Source organism: Euphorbia lathyris, chromosome 1, assembly GCF_963576675.1.
Source record: "Euphorbia lathyris chromosome 1, ddEupLath1.1, whole genome shotgun sequence".
Classification (NCBI taxonomy): domain Eukaryota; kingdom Viridiplantae; phylum Streptophyta; class Magnoliopsida; order Malpighiales; family Euphorbiaceae; genus Euphorbia; species Euphorbia lathyris.
Genome location: NC_088910.1, coordinates 85,873,499 through 85,891,241, shown reverse-complemented (window position 1 = coordinate 85,891,241; position 17,743 = coordinate 85,873,499). Strand labels below are relative to the sequence as shown.

Sequence of the window (17,743 nt, the reverse complement as noted above, 5' to 3'; positions counted from 1 at the left end):
AGTAATGTTCATGTAATGCGTGATAAGCTTGTTTAATTGAGCACCAAACCGTTGAGTTTATCACCACTCTCCGCGAGTAATCCGCCTGCAAAAACCGAGAGCGCAGCAAACGGAAGCAGAAGTCCTGCCCTTGAATGAGACCCCAGGCCATCTTCCCCAGCATAGCCATGTTCAGTCGTATGAGACTTTTTAGACCGAGCCCTCCCTCTCGGATCGGCCTGCAACAGATTTTCCAAGGAACCACAATCAGCTTCCTATCCACAGTCGAACCAGTCCAAACAAAGTTCCTGATGCTACTACACAGTCGCTTGATCACAGCAGACGGCCACCTATACACGAGGAAGGAGTGGATAAAACTTCCATTAATCACCGAATTGACCAATGCAATACAGCCAGCCATTGAAAGGTGTCGTCCTTTCCATTTTGAAAATTTAGCAAGCAGCTTATCTTTAAGACAATTAAGATATTTGGCTCGTGGTGCTCCGACGAACAAAGGAACCCCGAGATACCTAAACGGCAATTCCCCTCTCCGAATGCTAATTAGATTTGCCATCTGCAGGCCACGCCTAGCGGAAATGTTGGACCCCAGGAAGATCTCGGATTTGTTCCTGTTAACATGCTGCCTAGAGAGATTACCATACAGCAGGAAAGCCTCTCTAATAACCTTAATGTTCCCAATAGAAGCCTTACAGAAGATGAGAACGTCATCTGCATAGAATAGGTGTGTGGGAAAATGATGAAGCTTGGAATAGCCCATAGGTTGGAGCTTACCAGTTAGGTTAAGCCTGGTGATCCATCTTCTGAGAAAGTCTTCCGCCAGTCCAAACAAAAGGGGAGATAAGGGGTCGCCTTGCCGGACTCCTCTTGAACACCGAAAGTAACCTGTACTTCCTGAGCCAACTAAGATTGAAATCCTGGCTGATGATAGAATATTGAGAGTCCAGTCCCTAAACTGCAAAGAGAAACCAAAAGCTTCAAGAACTGTCAGTAAGAAATTCCAATTGATCGTGTCAAACGCTTTTCGAATGTCAATTTTCAATGCCATGTTTCCTCCATAACATCGCTTGTTTAGCATATTAGTACCCTCCGACGCAATAGCTATACAGTGATGAATGTTCCTGCCAGGTATAAAACCATACTGACTGGGTGAGACGATCCTTGAGGCAATTTGTGCAAGTCGCTCAGCTAGGATTTTAGCAATAACCTTATAGCCAAAATTGCTCATAGCTATAGGCCTAAAGTGCTCGAGGGATATAGCGCCATCGATTTTGGGAAGGAGGGCCATGATACTTGAATTGAGTCCAGGCGTGATGCAGCCCGTATTGAAGAAGCCATGAACCATTGCGACCACATCTTCCCCTACAATGTCCCAGAAAGATTGAAAGAAATCCCCGGTGAAGCCATCCGGCCCGGGAGCGCTGTTTTTATCCATTGAGAAGACTACCCTGTGAATTTCATCCACTTCAGGGCAAGTGACCAAACTCAAGTTATCAGTATCAGTGACCAAGCGCGGCACCACTTCGAAAACTTCCTCAAAGGAACTCGGTGCCTCCATCTCATTACGGAACAACGAGGTATAATAATCGCAGACATGAGTAGCAATTCTACCTTTATCGGTTATCATCTGAAGGGCTTGAATGCCGTTGTTCGCTTTCCTGATAGTGGCCATTCTGTGGAAAAAGGCAGAATTTCTATCTCCATCCCTCAACCAGGTAATTCTGCTTTTATCCCGGAGATAGGTCTCTTTCCGTAGCAATGCTAAATCCAGACGAGGGTGCGCTTCCATCTCTTCTTTGCGCATTTGATCAGAATACCCGAACCGAGCAATGTCCGCCTGAATCTTAGCCAGATTGGTGTTTGAATCAGAAATCTCAACATCCAAATTACCAAACATTTCCCAGTTCCATTTGCGCAAAATCTGTCTGAGTTGTTTTAATTTCTCACCTAGTCGCTGCATCGACGGAAGTCGTTGATGATGACCTTTCCAGAAGTTCAAAATAACATCTCTGAGCCCCAGATGACTGAGCCACATAGATTGAAAGCGGAACCTAGAAGGCGTTTTATGTGAGCTGTTGCACTGAAGGAGAATCGGGCTGTGGTCGGATTGATGCCTTGCCAAGGCAGTGCTGCTAAATTCATCCCAAAACTCAGCAAACTCTATTGAGAATACCGCTCTATCAAGCCTGCTCTCCACCCTTGCATTGCCGCGTCTGCCATTGCTCCAAGTATAGAACAGACCAGAAACCACATGTTCCATGAGATCCCCATTGTCCAGAAAGTTACGGAACTCCCGACAAGGCCGTGGTGCAGGCACACGCCCAGTCTTTTCATGTGACCCGAGCACGGAGTTGAAATCTCCCATAATAACCCATCTGCCCTGCAATAAGTGTAACTGTTCCAATATATTGTCAAACATAGTTGTCCGTCTATTAGCCCAGATACTTCCATAGACAAAACAGAGATAATTTGAGCCGCCAAAGCCCTGCAAGTTAAGCAAAACATACTGGTCGCTCTTCTGACAAACACTGACTGAAGAGACAAATTTAGAGGCAACAAAAATCCAGAGAGAGGGCTTATCTCTAGTATTCATAGCAATAAGTTGAAGTCCTAGACGGGACCACAAGGTTGAACTAACAGTATCAAAATCCACCATAGGTTCTGCTAGACAGACAAAATCCGGATCAATCTGAAGGGCTTGAATGCCGTTGTTCGCTTTCCTGATAGTGGCCATTCTGTGGAAAAAGGCAGAATTTCTATCTCCATCCCTCAACCAGGTAATTCTGCTTTTATCCCGGAGATAGGTCTCTTTCCGTAGCAATGCTAAATCCAGACGAGAGTGCGCTTCCATCTCTTCTTTGCGCATTTGATCAGAATACTCGAACCGAGCAATGTCCGCCTGAATCTTAGCCAGATTGGTGTTTGAATCAGAAATCTCAACATCCAAATTACCAAACGTTTCCCAGTTCCATTTGCGCAAAATCTGTCTGAGTTGTTTTAATTTCTCACCTAGTCGCTGCATCGACGGAAGTCGTTGATGATGACCTTTCCAGAAGTTCAAAATAACATCTCTGAGCCCCAGATGACTGAGCCACATAGATTGAAAGCGGAACCTAGAAGGCGTTTTATGTGAGCTGTTGCACTGAAGGAGAATCGGGCTGTGGTCGGATTGATGCCTTGCCAAGGCAGTGCTGCTAAATTCATCCCAAAACTCAGCAAACTCTATTGAGAATACCGCTCTATCAAGCCTGCTCTCCACCCTTGCATTGCCGCGTCTGCCATTGCTCCAAGTATAGAACAGACCAGAAACCACATGTTCCATGAGATCCCCATTGTCCAGAAAGTTACGGAACTCCCGACAAGGCCGTGGTGCAGGCACACGCCCAGTCTTTTCATGTGACCCGAGCACGGAGTTGAAATCTCCCATAATAACCCATCTGCCCTGCAATAAGTGTAACTGTTCCAATATATTGTCAAACATAGTTGTCCGTCTATTAGCCCAGATACTTCCATAGACAAAACAGAGATAATTTGAGCCGCCAAAGCCCTGCAAGTTAAGCAAAACATATTGGTCGCTCTTCTGACAAACACTGACTGAAGAGACAAATTTAGAGGCAACAAAAATCCAGAGAGAGGGCTTATCTCTAGCATTCATAGCAATAAGTTGAAGTCCTAGACGGGACCACAAGGTTGAACTAACAGTATCAAAATCCACCATAGGTTCTGCTAGACAGACAAAATCCGGTTTATGTAAAAAGCATAAATTAACAAGATGATGCTAGGTGTCCTTATTTTGGATACCCCTACAGTTCCAGTAAAGAACATTCATTTAAACCTGGCTGGCAATTTACCTATCCGACGAAGTCGGATCGCGGATCTCTCTGCTTCTTTCCGTTTAGCCTTTAGCCTGGCTCCCTTTGTTTGGACCTTCTCCCATTCCTTTGCATTTTCCTCGTCCCATGTATTTTCCTCTTCCTCGGCAATATCAGCCCAAGGCTTGGATCCCAACTGGAGAGGGGTAACAGTAATATCAGTACCGCTCCTTCGTAAACCATCAATTCCATGCCGGGTGGTGGAGAGTCATCATCCTCGCTGTGAGGTAAAAGGTTATCATTGCCAGTAGAGTCGTCATCCTCGCTGTGAGGTAATAGGTTATCATTGCCAGGAGAGGGGAGCTGTTCTGGCATATCCTTACATTCGCTACCCTGCCCCTGCGGGCTGTTAGGCAGTTCTAAAGTGTCTGTCGCCTCATTCTGTGTGTCCTCGAGGATGCGCTGAATTATGCCGATAACCGGAACGACTTGACGGCTAACTTTCTGTTTTTTCTCCTTATTAACCTCCACCTCCTTCCTCCCACCCCCATGAGGGGGTTTGCGGTTGCGTCGACAGTCATAAGCCATATGCCCTATCGAAGAACATACTTTACAAAAGCTGGGAAGTTTCTCATAAACAACTTCAATCCACAACTGCTTTCCATTCCTTTCAATTCCCAACTTCACTGGTAGTTCTGAAGCCAAGTCTACATCTACCAACATCCTAGCAAAATGGCCAAAATCCCCCTTTAAAGTAGCATTGTCAAAACGGAGCAAACCCCCAATACCTTTTACTATGTCAGATAGTATTTGAGTATCCCAATACTCCCAAGGAAGGGAGTATAAACGTACCCAAACTTGTGCATTTATGGATTTCTCAGCTAAAGGATCAAAATCCGTCACCCAAGGCTGAAGTCGGAACGTACCTGGTTTCGTATTGATGATGCCCTTGGAGAAGACATGGCTCTTAGTTTCTGCCGTATTAAGGATGACATAAAAATAGCCTTTCCCAATCGAGATAAGATGCCATTGATCCTGCAAACCCCAAATCTGTGTTAGGCTCTTCTTCAAATCCGTAACTTTCCAAGGGTTATCTCCCTTGTTTAAAATCAGCCGTCCGATCCACGAGTTGGCACACATCTCAATCCTTCTATCATAAGCTGATTGGGATATTTTGATCGATTTAATACCCTCGATGTCTGATATGGTCGCAGAGGAGGGAGGGGTTTCAACCACATTCTTCCTTAGAACCCCTGCGTAAGATTTGGGTTTTGGAGCAGATGCTACAAAACGCAGCTTTGGATTGAAGAGAGTTCTGATACTGATATAGTCCTCCGGAGGAGAAGAGGCGGGTTCTGGGATGGAAGCCATAGCAGTGAGACAGCGGTGGCGGCTAAGGTGGTCGACAGAGGCAGCTATGGTAGGCGGCGGCTAGGGCTCCTCATCGCATCCGAAACTCGTAAGATATGAGAATTTTATTTTACAAACTTTTTATAATTGTAGCGCATAAATTTTTAAAAAAGAGGATCATAATACTCAATCTTTCCCGTTGCTAATTCCATATATAAACGTGTTGCTTAATATTACAGTAAATTTAGATTGAATTTTAGAAATTTATGAAATCTGTAATATTGATAAGTTAACATTGTCGCAAAAGCTCTTGAGGATGAACAAACCAAGAAACTTCATTATTACATTTCTCCCAAAAAATTTAGAATACTCTTTTGAGAGTTGCATTTCTATATAAACATATAAAAATCGAGAATACTCTTTTAAAAGTCGCATTTTTATATAAATATATAAAAATCGAACTCTCAAAACCTTACAAATATGAATATCTAAACATTTTTTCTTTTCATTAAGAACTCTAGTTTTTTTTTTTTTGTACATCACCACTTAAGTTTTTTAAATTTAAATATAGTAATAGATAAATTAGAGTACATTAGTGTAAAACATGTTTCTTATATGAACATCTAATCTGAAAACGATTTAGATCTCTGGATATAAAACAAATATCATGTTAGGTAAGTACCTTCTAAAATGATCTTTCACAATGAAAATGTCAAAGATACTTAAACATATTTTCTTACTCTATAAATTTATAGAATTAAAATAATTTAAGAGATGTCGCTATCCAATCCAGTCCCGTTAGCGCAAAACTTACACTATATTGCTAATTACATTCTCATATATGCAACATTTACAATAAAAATGCTTTTACACGCACATAAAAGATAATTATAAAGTTAACATGAGATAAATAATCTAGAAGTCAGTAATTATAACTAATTATGATTAATTATAATTAGTTGAAACTACTTCTTTCTCTGCTTAACTGTGAAATGAAATTGGGATACATGTTCTCTTCTTAAGAAATGCTCTCTTTCTTGTTACTCTTAGTCCAAAGTTCGCAATTTCACACTCCAAATACGTCAAATTTCTAAAGGTCTTCGATTAAGTCCACTCCACGACCTTTTTATGATCCGTATATGCAATATCCACCAAACTTCCAAAACTTCTTCAATATCGAATGGCTTTACCCGTATATGGATATACCCGAAAATCATCAAATGATGTCGAACTACTACCCTTGTGGGTCTTTTACTAATGATATATATATATATATATATATATATATATAGTTCAAGATTATACATGAATAGAGCATTTCGGGCCAATTCCAATTCATGTGGAATCTCCAGTTACTAGATCAGTTAATGAGTGCATTGTAGTATCTGAAACTTAAGCAAAACCTGTTGGCGGGTCAACAACAAGGTCCAAGTGGAATATTACACTTCAGAAATTTGTATGCAATACTTTATTGTCAATTACGAGAGATCGTTGGTATGGATCAACAACTCGGTGAATTTTGGAAGAGAATCACCAATCATTTCAACATGTATAAGTCGAAAGTTCATTGTTTATCAAAAGAGTACAACTTTCACGAAATTTTACAAAATTAGTAAAACAATAAGGGATGTTGTTGGGTGTTACTTTGAAATTGTTCAGTTGAAACAGAACAACCATTCCAATTCACGAATCATGAGAAGGTTGAACAACTCTACTTTTAAAGGAATAGCACCGAATCCATTTGTTCATTGTTGGCAAAAATGAAAGATGAACCTAAATGACTCGCTTTTAAAGAAAGACAAAATGATGAAGATTCTTCGAAGGGAAGCATTCTGCCTCAGGACAATACAGTTCAGCAAGCAACTGAAAGTGACAACGATGTATAATCGTTTTCTCAATATCCCATACGCCAAAAGGCGGGTAAGAATGTGTCAGAAGGAAAAAAGTGATGGATCTTCTCAAAGTATAGATTCAGAATTTTACAAATACAATCACAAAAAGTTAGAGCGTCCCAAGGTTAGTGCAACAAGGGATAACATTTCTTTGTAATAAGAAAGAACGAATTAAACAAAAAGATTTCGAAAATCTCAACAAAGATGCTTCAGGAATACCACACCAACTTTACAACATGAAAAAATTATACAGACATCAGGTCAAATATGATTTTTTTAAATTATGCTATTGTTTTTTTAATTAGATTTGTAATGTCATTAGTTATTTTTGTGTAATGTTATGTATTTAACTGAAGTTAATTTTTTTTTATTAATTTAGATTTAATAATATTTTTAATTTATTCACATTACATTAAAAATGACATTAAATTTAACGATTAAATTAAAAATACATAATTAAACTACAAAATTAAAAATTACATTAAAAATTAAAAATACATATTCAAACTAGAAAAATTAAAATTTAAAATTACATAAGAAAACTAGAAAATTATATTAAAAATTAAAAACCATATTAAAACTACATAAACAAACTATAAAAGTATAGGATAATTATATTAAAAGGTCGTAGCTACACCTAATTGTATTGTAAGGTAGATCTTCTGTTCTTTATACAACAATAGTCGTTGTATATTCCATAGGAAAATTATCTCATAGAGCATCTCCTCTATTTAATGACCAAGTTAGACAATCGTTCTTCGAAGTACTAATACTTTGTAGTACTCCAACCTCTAATTTATAGTGATCCTAGTTTTGCACGATCAAGTAAGAATAAGTGTGGTGAACCTCATAAAATGTTGCAGACTCCATCCATATTAAATTTAGATATTTATGAACTAACACAAAACTATATAGTTTTCTACAAAACTAAAATTTGTTCATTAATATTTTAATCGAGCCTGCTCGCGAGCTTTCAAGCCGAGCTTTGTCCTGCTCAACCTCGGCTCGTTTATGAACCGAGCCAGTAAATCAGACTCGCGAATGGCTCGTTTACAAATCGAACCGAATCGAGCCGAGCTTTTTTCGAGCTGACCACTGAGCCGCTCATGAGCAGCTCAACTCATTTACAGCCCTAGTCAAAATGACAATTAAAATCCAATGAAAAAGGGATATTTTTGTTTTTATATTTATTTGTTTTATAATTTAATTTTTAATAGTCTTCCTACACAATCACTATCTTACACCTCATTTCTCTCTCTACTGTGGTTTTTTTTGTTACAAACCGAACACCATGGTTTGCAAAAATTTTGTTTTTTATTGTCTTTGCCAAATTTAACCGATAACGACCTCAAAATGAAAAGTTTCAATAATTAAAGTTGTTTAGTATCATATTTACTATGGAACCACATTTTTTATTTCTAAAAATCATCGTTTTTGGAATTTTCTCTCTCTGAACATTAACTTTCTCTTTCATAAAAAAACAACAACATCTAAATGACCTCAAATCTAAAAAGTTGAAGAATTAAAATTGCTTAAAATATCATTGATTCTTGAAATTTTTTATTTTGAGGTCGTTATCGACCAAATTTGATAAAGTCAACAAAAAAAATTACAAACCATAGGGTTCAGTTTGTAAAAAAAAAACCACAGATACTGATCGGTAAAAATATAAAACTACATGACATTTATTTGAAATTAACCCTTTATATTTTACTCCAATCATACTAGGTACTTTTAAAAGTGAATAAAATTAAAAAGAAAAAAAAATAGAATAGAGAAACAAAAGAGAAAGAGAAAGAATGAAAAAGAAAATACAAATAACTAGTTAAAGAGATTAGCCAAATTTAACTAATGAAAATGGTTAATTATATATTTTTGAGAGAATATCATTTTATTGGAGTGTTTCACTTTAAATGACTAATTAAATTAAATTTAACAACTTAAAAAGTAATATCACGTCATTAAAGATCTTTGAAATAGATATAGAGTGAATAATAAAGTAGCTCATAACTGAGTAAGTGGGTTTTACATCCACCAGTATCTAATTTGTTGTTTATCTATATATAATATAAAATAGTAATGATTGAGCTGGGGTACCACTTTCTCCTTTTTTAGTGATAAAAAATATAATATAATATATTAATTTTAATTATATTATTATATTTAGGGCTAATTACAAATCTAGCCCAATTAAGAGGGGCCTTTTACATATCTAACCCACTTTGCTTTCATCTTACCAAATTAGACACTTTCAACCATTTTGGACAAAATTACCCTTAGTTCTATTCAATCATCGATCTACTTCTGATTCTTCTTCTTCTTCCGCTTCTTCATCGATCTACTTTTGATTCTTCTTCTTCTTCCGCTTCTTCTTCTTCTTCTTCTTCGGTTCATCTTCTTCAATTTCTGATACCAATCATTAGCGATTTTTGAGATTATTGACGTACTATGTTCAATTTCCCGTAGAAATTGTATGTTTTTAGCTTATACGCTTGCTTTTCTCGTTGGTCTTGCCTCTTTCTTCATCTATAATGGTATCGTTTCGATTTCCTCTATTTTCCACAATTTTTTTCAATTTTCCTCCATTGTTGTCGCATTTGTGACGGAATTTATCGTATTTCATCACAAATGCGACAAGAGTTGTCGCATTTCGTCACAAATACGACAACTCTTGTCGCATTTGTGACGAAATGCGACAAATGCGACAAGAGTTGTCGCATTTGCGACAAATGCGACAACTCGTGGCGCATTTGTGACGAAATGCGATAAATTTCGTCACAAATGCGACAGCAATGGAGAAAAATTGAGAAAAATCGTGGAAAATAGAGAAAATTGAAACTATACCATTACAGATGAAGAAAGAGGCAAGACCAACGAGAAAAGCAAGTGTATAAGCTAAAAACATACAATTTCTACGGGAAATTGAACATAATACGTCAATAATCTCAAAAATCGCTAATGATTGGTATTAGAAATTGAAGAAGATGAACCGAATAAGAAGTTGAAACGAAGAAGAAGAAGAAGAAGAAGAAGGAGATCGATAATTGAATAGAACTAAAGGTAATTTTGTCCAAAATGGTTGAAAGTGTCTAATTTGGTAATATGGAAGCAAAGTGAGTTAGATATGTAAAAGGCCCCTCTTAATTGGGCTAGATTTGTAATTAGCCCTTATATTTATCTATAAAAAGATTATTTAAATTAAATGTGAAAATAAAATAATAATATTTAATTTATATAGTACCTTTATATCATTTTTTTTGGTAGGACAAGGAAAGAAAAAATAAAAACAAAAACCAAAAAAAACTAGCCAGGGATTAGCCTAGGGAAGCTAACCCCCACCCTATCTTCAAGAAGAAGAGAAGAAAGAAAAGCAGGAGGATGAGAAAGAGTCGTGGCGCCCAACAAACCCTCATGACCCGCAGCCGCCAAGCGATCCGCCACCCGGTTCTGTTCTCTGAAGATATGGCTAAACTCAATGAAATCAAAGGAAGAGCAGAACCTTCTAATACCTTTGATAAGATTTCGGCCATTTAAACAAATAGGATTGGTATCAGAGATCATTTTAATGGCCTCTAGATTATCAGACTCCACAGTCAACTTCTTCAAACCCAGATTCTTTGCAAGCTTTAGGCCAGAGAAAATCCCCCAAAGCTCGGCAGAGAAGGAAGAACCCAAACCCAGATTCTGGGTAAACCCAGACACCCAGGCGCCCCCATCATCCCTAAGAACACCTCCTGCAGCAATCTTACCAACTCTTAGGCAGGAACCATCCGTGTTTAGCTTCACCACCCCTTCTCTAGGCCTACTCCACCCCAGGAGATGGACATCCTTCTTCTGTGTTACCCTAGCAAGAGAGTCTCCTTTGAAGCTATCAGTAATATTTAAAACTTTTTCCGAGAAGAAACCAACTAAATTAGGAATGCAAACAGTTGTCTTCCCAAAAATTTCCTCATTCCGCCACTTCCAAATCTAGTGGCAGATAATAGCAAAGAAAATATCACCATACTCAATGTTGGCCAATAACTTCCCACTAACACCATCAGTAAACCAATCCGACTCAGAGTGGGCCATAAAGGAAGACAGAAGGTGGTTAGGGAGAACTTTTCTCCACACCTCTTCACTCTTAGAACAGTCCCTAAGAGCTTGGCACACGGTTTCAACATGACCTCTGCATCTGCTGCAAGCGCATGAGGCCACCAGATGACGTCTATTTCTATCCAGATAAGTGAGCAGTCTATCTTTAACACCAAGCCACAGAAAGCTCCTAATACGGTAAGGGATTTTTAAAGCCCAAATGATTTTCCAAATTTCAGACTGAGGACCCGTCCCACTTTGGTTAAAAGCTTCAAAGGAAGATTTGCATGTATAAGCCCCATTATTTGTCAAGGCCCAACAATGACTATCCTTATCATCCTTCTTGTTACTTATCTTCACCCCTCTAATTCTTAGGAGCGTATCCAGACTCAAATAAGCATCAAATTTAGACCAAATCCAATCCCCCTCAGAATCAACCACATCGGTGATTCTCCAATTAAGGATATTACTAGGCGGGGGAAAACTACACACATCTAATAAGGATTTATCTCCAATCCAGATATCATTCCAGAAGCTAATGGATTTCCCATTTCCCACGTCCCAGCCAACCCCAGAGCAAAACTCTGAAAACACGGTACTAAGTCCTTTCCAAAGAAAAGAACAATTGGCAACTCTCTCCTTGGGGCCTCCAAAAATCTTATCTTTACGATACTTCCCACAAAGAAGACGAACCCAAAGAGAAGAAGGACATTGCCACATTCTCCATAGAAGCTTCATTAATAAGACTTTGTTATTGTCCTTGGCTTGTCTAATCCCTAGACCTCCCTTGGTTTTGGGTTGGCAAACCTCCTTCCAAGGAACAAGGTGGATCTTTTTCCCCTCCTCAGAGTCCCCCCAAAGTAAACGCCTGTTGATTTTGTCCAGATCATTAAGAACAGGCTCGGGAAGTCTACAAGCTTGCATAATATTTTTGTTATTATTAAGTTATATTTTTTGTTAATATTTATATTTTAAGATAAATCTGTGCATCAAACTAGTTAAGAAAGAAAAGACTCACAACACAAATTAAACTCTTTAACTTGATGTGACATTTCACCAAATAAATCTTGAATGAATAATTTATTAGCCCTACCATTTTCTACTTAATATATTATTTAATTTTTGTATTTTAATATATTATTTATTCCTTAAATTTTATTATATTCAATAGTTTAATTTTTTAAATATTTGAATTATTAACCAGTTTAATCCATTTGTATCAAAAAAAAAAAACTATACTATTGAATAAAATAGTATATTATTAAAATATAAAACGAACAATATAGATAAGGACAAATATCCATGTTAATAAATTTATTTAATATGATAAATAAATTTTGTGAGGATTTTCCTCTCAATGATCAACATCTGTGAACCTTAGGGCTGATAACGCATGACATAGCCTACTGTTTTCCTCATATATCATTCATCACTCGTGTTTAAGTTTGACCACATTAGGAGGCGGGGTTTTGTTCTTACGGGATGCTGATACGGGACCATACAAGTCTTTACCTCCTTGCACGCAACGCAAGATTGGATGCTTCGATCAACCCGGCCATGGCAGAGGCTCTAGCTATTCGGGAGGCTCTAAGCTGGATCAAGCTTCTAGGATTTTCGCATGTGGAAATTCAATCGAACTGTCTCAATGTGGTCAAGCAATTCAACATAAGGACTTTGATCTTTCCTACTTATCATATGTTGTTCAGGAATGTTATTTAATTTTACGAGATCTGGACTTTGTTTCAATCTTTTATGTTCGACGACCAGGCACATTTGCTTACAAAGTTTGTTAGTTCTATATCTGATCTCGGTGAGTGGGTATGTCCTCCATCGATAACCACCGTTCCTTATCGATGTATTAAAAAAAAAAAAAAAAAGTTTGACCACATCAACATAATAACACTATCAACATTTTCTCTCTCCTACAAACCACGGCAGTTGCTGCAAAATATAACAATTCCCTGGAATGATTCACCATTCATACCTGTAAAATGTGTCGTCTCGCACATTTTCAGTCTTAAACTACCAAAAGTTATGTGTCAACATTGAAATAGAAAAGTCAAAATGACATGTTGTACCATAGCTAAATGTACCAAAATTGAAACACATGTGCCAAAAAGACCAATTGTGCCAAGTTCAAGGGCCAAAGGTATAATGCTTATCCCAGGCATGGTGGTCCAAGTCTTAACTAAATAAGTTCAGCCACACATGATTTAGAAAATGATCTCATATGTTGATTTTGTAATTAAGATTATGACTTCTAAATGCATCGCCATGAAATAACAAACAATCATACTTGACAAAAACAACAACAAGACATTAAGCAGAATCAGCACAGCAATCTCATCTAGCAGCAACGTCAATTATTTCACTAACCAACTACTTGAAATTCTACGAACAGCTCTTAAAGGAGGGTAAATTTATTTGATCAAAGTTCATTGGAATAGAGGCATTCATCAACAAGTTGGCGAAGATTCGGATTCTCTAGAGCAGCAGCAACTCTTTCCTTATCATTTAATTGCTTATTAACTGCAGAAGTCAAATTTAAGAGACTTCATATGTTAGAGGAAGCTTGGGAGCAAACCAGAATTAAATAAATGTATAGAGAAGGTCAATCACATTCTGTGTATCAATTATATGAAACACGAGTACAAGAACACAGGCCATATCTTATAGACTTTCCATGTGAACATGAAGATAAAGATATGCCTTGTAGTGCAGACACCACATAATTAGACAAAATTGTAAAATACATGCATGGCATGGCACTGAGATTAATGTCAGAATCAACTTCACCTGATTCTTCATCGGCATGAGATCCAGGAGAAACTTTAATATCAACCTGTGAAGAAAGTACCATAACGCATAAACGGATAAGAAATATCTCAAACCAATCAGTTACTGAAAAATCAACTTTAGACAGATGATTAATGTATCTAAACACGTTGCTATCTCGAAATCTGGTTCAATTATGTACAGAAGCCTTGGTAAACGAAGTGTAGAACAAAATGGCAAGGCAAAATATAAACATGAAAGTAAGTAAACAAAATTTTTCTCTTAAAAGTAATCCTAGAAATCAAACAAAACTAACTTATGACTTCTGATTCAAATTTTCAGAAGTGAAACTCATCATCCATCAATTTCAGTTTTACACAGATGCAAAATGCTTGTTCAACGAGGCATAAGTTCTGCAAGTTCTGGATGAACTGGAGTGTAGCATAAGTAATACTTGCATGATAACTAAAAAAAAAGCATGTAAACACTGAAAAATGTCCTAATTACAGCAATTGAAGATGACAAAAGTATGTCGTAGTGAAGAACTTGATATTTAAGATGCAGATGCAATGTCATTAGCAACAATATAAAGGATATGCATTCAAACTAAAATTATCTTTAGCTTCACATAGTTAAATAAAATGCTTCATAGATTTGAATGACAATAATGAAAATGACAAGAATGAAAGGCAATTTTTAAACATAAAACAAAGAGAGCAGAGAAAATTGCAAAGAGTGTCAATTAGCAAGCAAAAGACACAGACAAATGAAAATGAAGGGGATAGAAGAATGAATTACAAAACTAACCTTATAATGGGGTGGGAAACATTCTTGGAGTTTTACTCGAAGGCAAAGGCCAATAACCGTTGCCATGCTGCAGTGTTGGATTGTTGGAGTAAAAGTAATCCTAGAAAGCAAACTCGTGAATTTCTCATTTAAATTTTCAAACATCAAACTCATGATCGATCAATTTCATTTTCATACTATAGGGTCTGGAAACAATTGTAAACAAGAAGAGAGAACAATCGAGAGCAAAGTATATGAGCAACTCACAGAATACGGCCGAGCTTGTCATCAACGGTGATTGATTCCTCTGAGAGAACACTGAGCTGTTCTAGTGAATAGGGGTGTTCTGGATCCCTTATATCTCTCACGAAATTTGCAGTTCAAGTCAAAGAACACTTTATTTTAATTGTTTCTCCAAGCAAAAGAAAAACTCAGTAAAACAAAACAAAAAAAAAAGCTCAATTACGCACAATCAAATTAAAGGAAAAAGGATATCATAGATATCGAGCGGATCGACGACATCATCACAGTGAAGATCTTCAGTGCGAGCAACCCTTTCCTTCCTAGCATGAACAACAGGATTTGCATTGATTAGACCTAGAGTCATCTTCCTCAGCTCTGCTCTGCTCTTCTCTTTGATTTTATGTTTTTCTTCCTCTTTCGAAGTCACGGACTGAAATGGAGCAGCAGGCAGGGAAGAAGGGATCAGGACTTTATTTTAATAATCTTCTCCTTTTCTTCTCTTTTCTTTCTGACGTAAATCATTCCGTTTGTTTTGAATAAAATAATATCAAATTACTCTTATTTATTATTGAAGGATAAACTCTCTCATTAACATTTTATAGAAAAACCATAATTAATTATAAGTGAAGTAATTTTCGATCTAGATAACAGAAATCATAAAACGGAAACTATTATCTAGATTAGAGATACAAAACGAAACTATTGTTGAGAGGGACAAGGAATTAAAATAGTTCTAAGTTTTTTGGGGAAGTACAATATAGGTTTAACGTTCAAAATAACACTAATATAGGTTTAACGTTTACAACATAATATCAATTTAGACTTAACGTTTATAATATAGCATCAATTTAGACCTCATGTACAAAATAGCATCAATATAGGTTTAACGTTTATAAAATACATACAATTTAAGCTAAACGCCATAATTAAATTAATCATACTATATTCTTTTATATGTTATCTTTTTCTTTAGTTCTATATTTTTATTTATTATAATACAATTAATTAGTGTTCTTGTCCATTAAGATCTTATATTTGTTTTTCATCAATGATTCCATGACTACTAACTTTCATTGCTCATGTAATGTGTGCAAACTAAAAGTAATTGAATATCCGCAATATTTCGAACAGTAGTTAAAATAATATTGATACATGTCAGTGTTCGAAATATTGCGGATATTCAATTACTTTTAGTTTGCATGTATTACATGAGCCATGAAATTTAGGAGTCATGGAATGGTTGATGAAAAACAAATACAGTAAAACCTCTATATAAGAATACCCTTGGGACCGGACTATTTGTATAACAATTGGGAGGTTATTACTAAATAGAGTTTGGTATAATAAAATTTGCCAACACATAAAATTTTAAATTTTTATTATAGACATGCATGGTTTATATATAATGTATAACAATAGACATTAATGGAATTGTTATAAAATTACCGAAATTATAGTGTGATTATAACCACTCTTATATAGATTAATAAATATATGTAAATATATATATATAGATTAATAATAATATAATGGAGAACTTAGATTGAGAAAAAGATTATAATAGCATAAAAGCTTAATCTTGGTGTGTATTACAAATGGGGGTATAAGCCTATTTATAGTAGTAGGCTTACAAAATGAGTGGTCCTAATTACACTTATCTTTAAGCATAAGATGTGTATATTTAATACATGTTTAATTGTTGGTGTACATGCATTTAATTTAGTGGCTATGCATTTAATATGGGGGACATCCATTAATGATAATTAACCTAATTGGTAATTATTTTTAACACTCCCCCTTGGATGTCCATCCATGCGAATAGGGCACTGCCTCATTAAAAACCTTACCAAGTAAAACCCAGTGGGAAAAAATCATTGGTCAAGGAAAAAAGAGTACAGTGTTTACTCCCCTATTCGCAGTATTACTGAAGATCTCTGAGACGACGCATTCCAATACCGTAAACCAACTTCTTAAAAGTTGTTGAAGGTAATGCCTTTGTGAACAGATCTGCCAGATTGTCACTTGATCGAATTTGCTAAATACTGATTTCACCATTCTTTTGAAGATCATGAGTAAAGAAAATTTTTGGTGAAATGTGCTTTATTCTGTCTCCTTTAATGTAGTCTTCCTTCAGTTGAGCAATGCAAGCTGCATTGTCTTCATATATTGTAGTCGGTATTTCTTCATCTGATGATCTACCACATGACTCTCGAATATGCTTGGTTAACGATCTTAGCCAAACACATTCTCGGCTTGCTTCATGAATAGCTATTAACTCATCATGATTTGAGGAAGTAGCTGTAATAGTTTGCTTCGTAGAGCGCCAAGATATAGTTGTACTTCCATATGTGAATAAATAGCCTGTTTGTGATCGAGCTTTGTGTGGATCAGATAAGTAACCCGCATCCGCATAGCTTACTAATTTAGGTTTAGATTCATATTCATAAAATAAACCCAAATCAATAGTTCCTTGAAGATAGCGGAATATATGCTTAATTCCATTCCAATGCCTTCGTGTAGGTGCAGAGCTGTACCTAGATAACAAATTGACAGAAAAAGCAATATCGGGCCTCGTATTGTTAGCAAGATACATTAGTGCACCTATTGCACTAAGATATGGTACTTCAGGACCAAGAATCTCTTCCTTATTTTCCTGAGGTCGGAAAGGATCTTTGATTACATCAAGTGATCGAACAACCATTGGACTACTCAATGGATGTGCTTTGTCCATGTAAAATCTTTTAAGGATCTTTTCTGTGTAAGTGGATTGATGAAGAAAGATTCCCTTTTCTAGGTGATCAATTTGTAACCCAA

At 36.6% G+C, this 17,743-nt stretch overlaps 1 protein-coding gene across 1 annotated transcript; it reads right to left on the bottom strand.

Moving 5' to 3' along the window:
• Window positions 1-13,337: 13,337 nt before the first annotated feature.
• LOC136204999 (protein AE7-like 1) lies at window positions 13,338-15,460 on the bottom strand. The gene is made up of 5 exons (XM_065995563.1): window positions 15,182-15,460; window positions 14,954-15,059; window positions 14,708-14,807; window positions 13,922-13,967; window positions 13,338-13,654 (listed from the first exon to the last, which is right to left on the bottom strand). Exons 1-5 carry the CDS (start codon window positions 15,291-15,293, stop codon window positions 13,554-13,556), a joined length of 465 nt encoding a protein of 154 aa, XP_065851635.1. The 5' UTR covers window positions 15,294-15,460; the 3' UTR covers window positions 13,338-13,553.
• Between the last annotated feature and the right edge of the window lie 2,283 nt (window positions 15,461-17,743).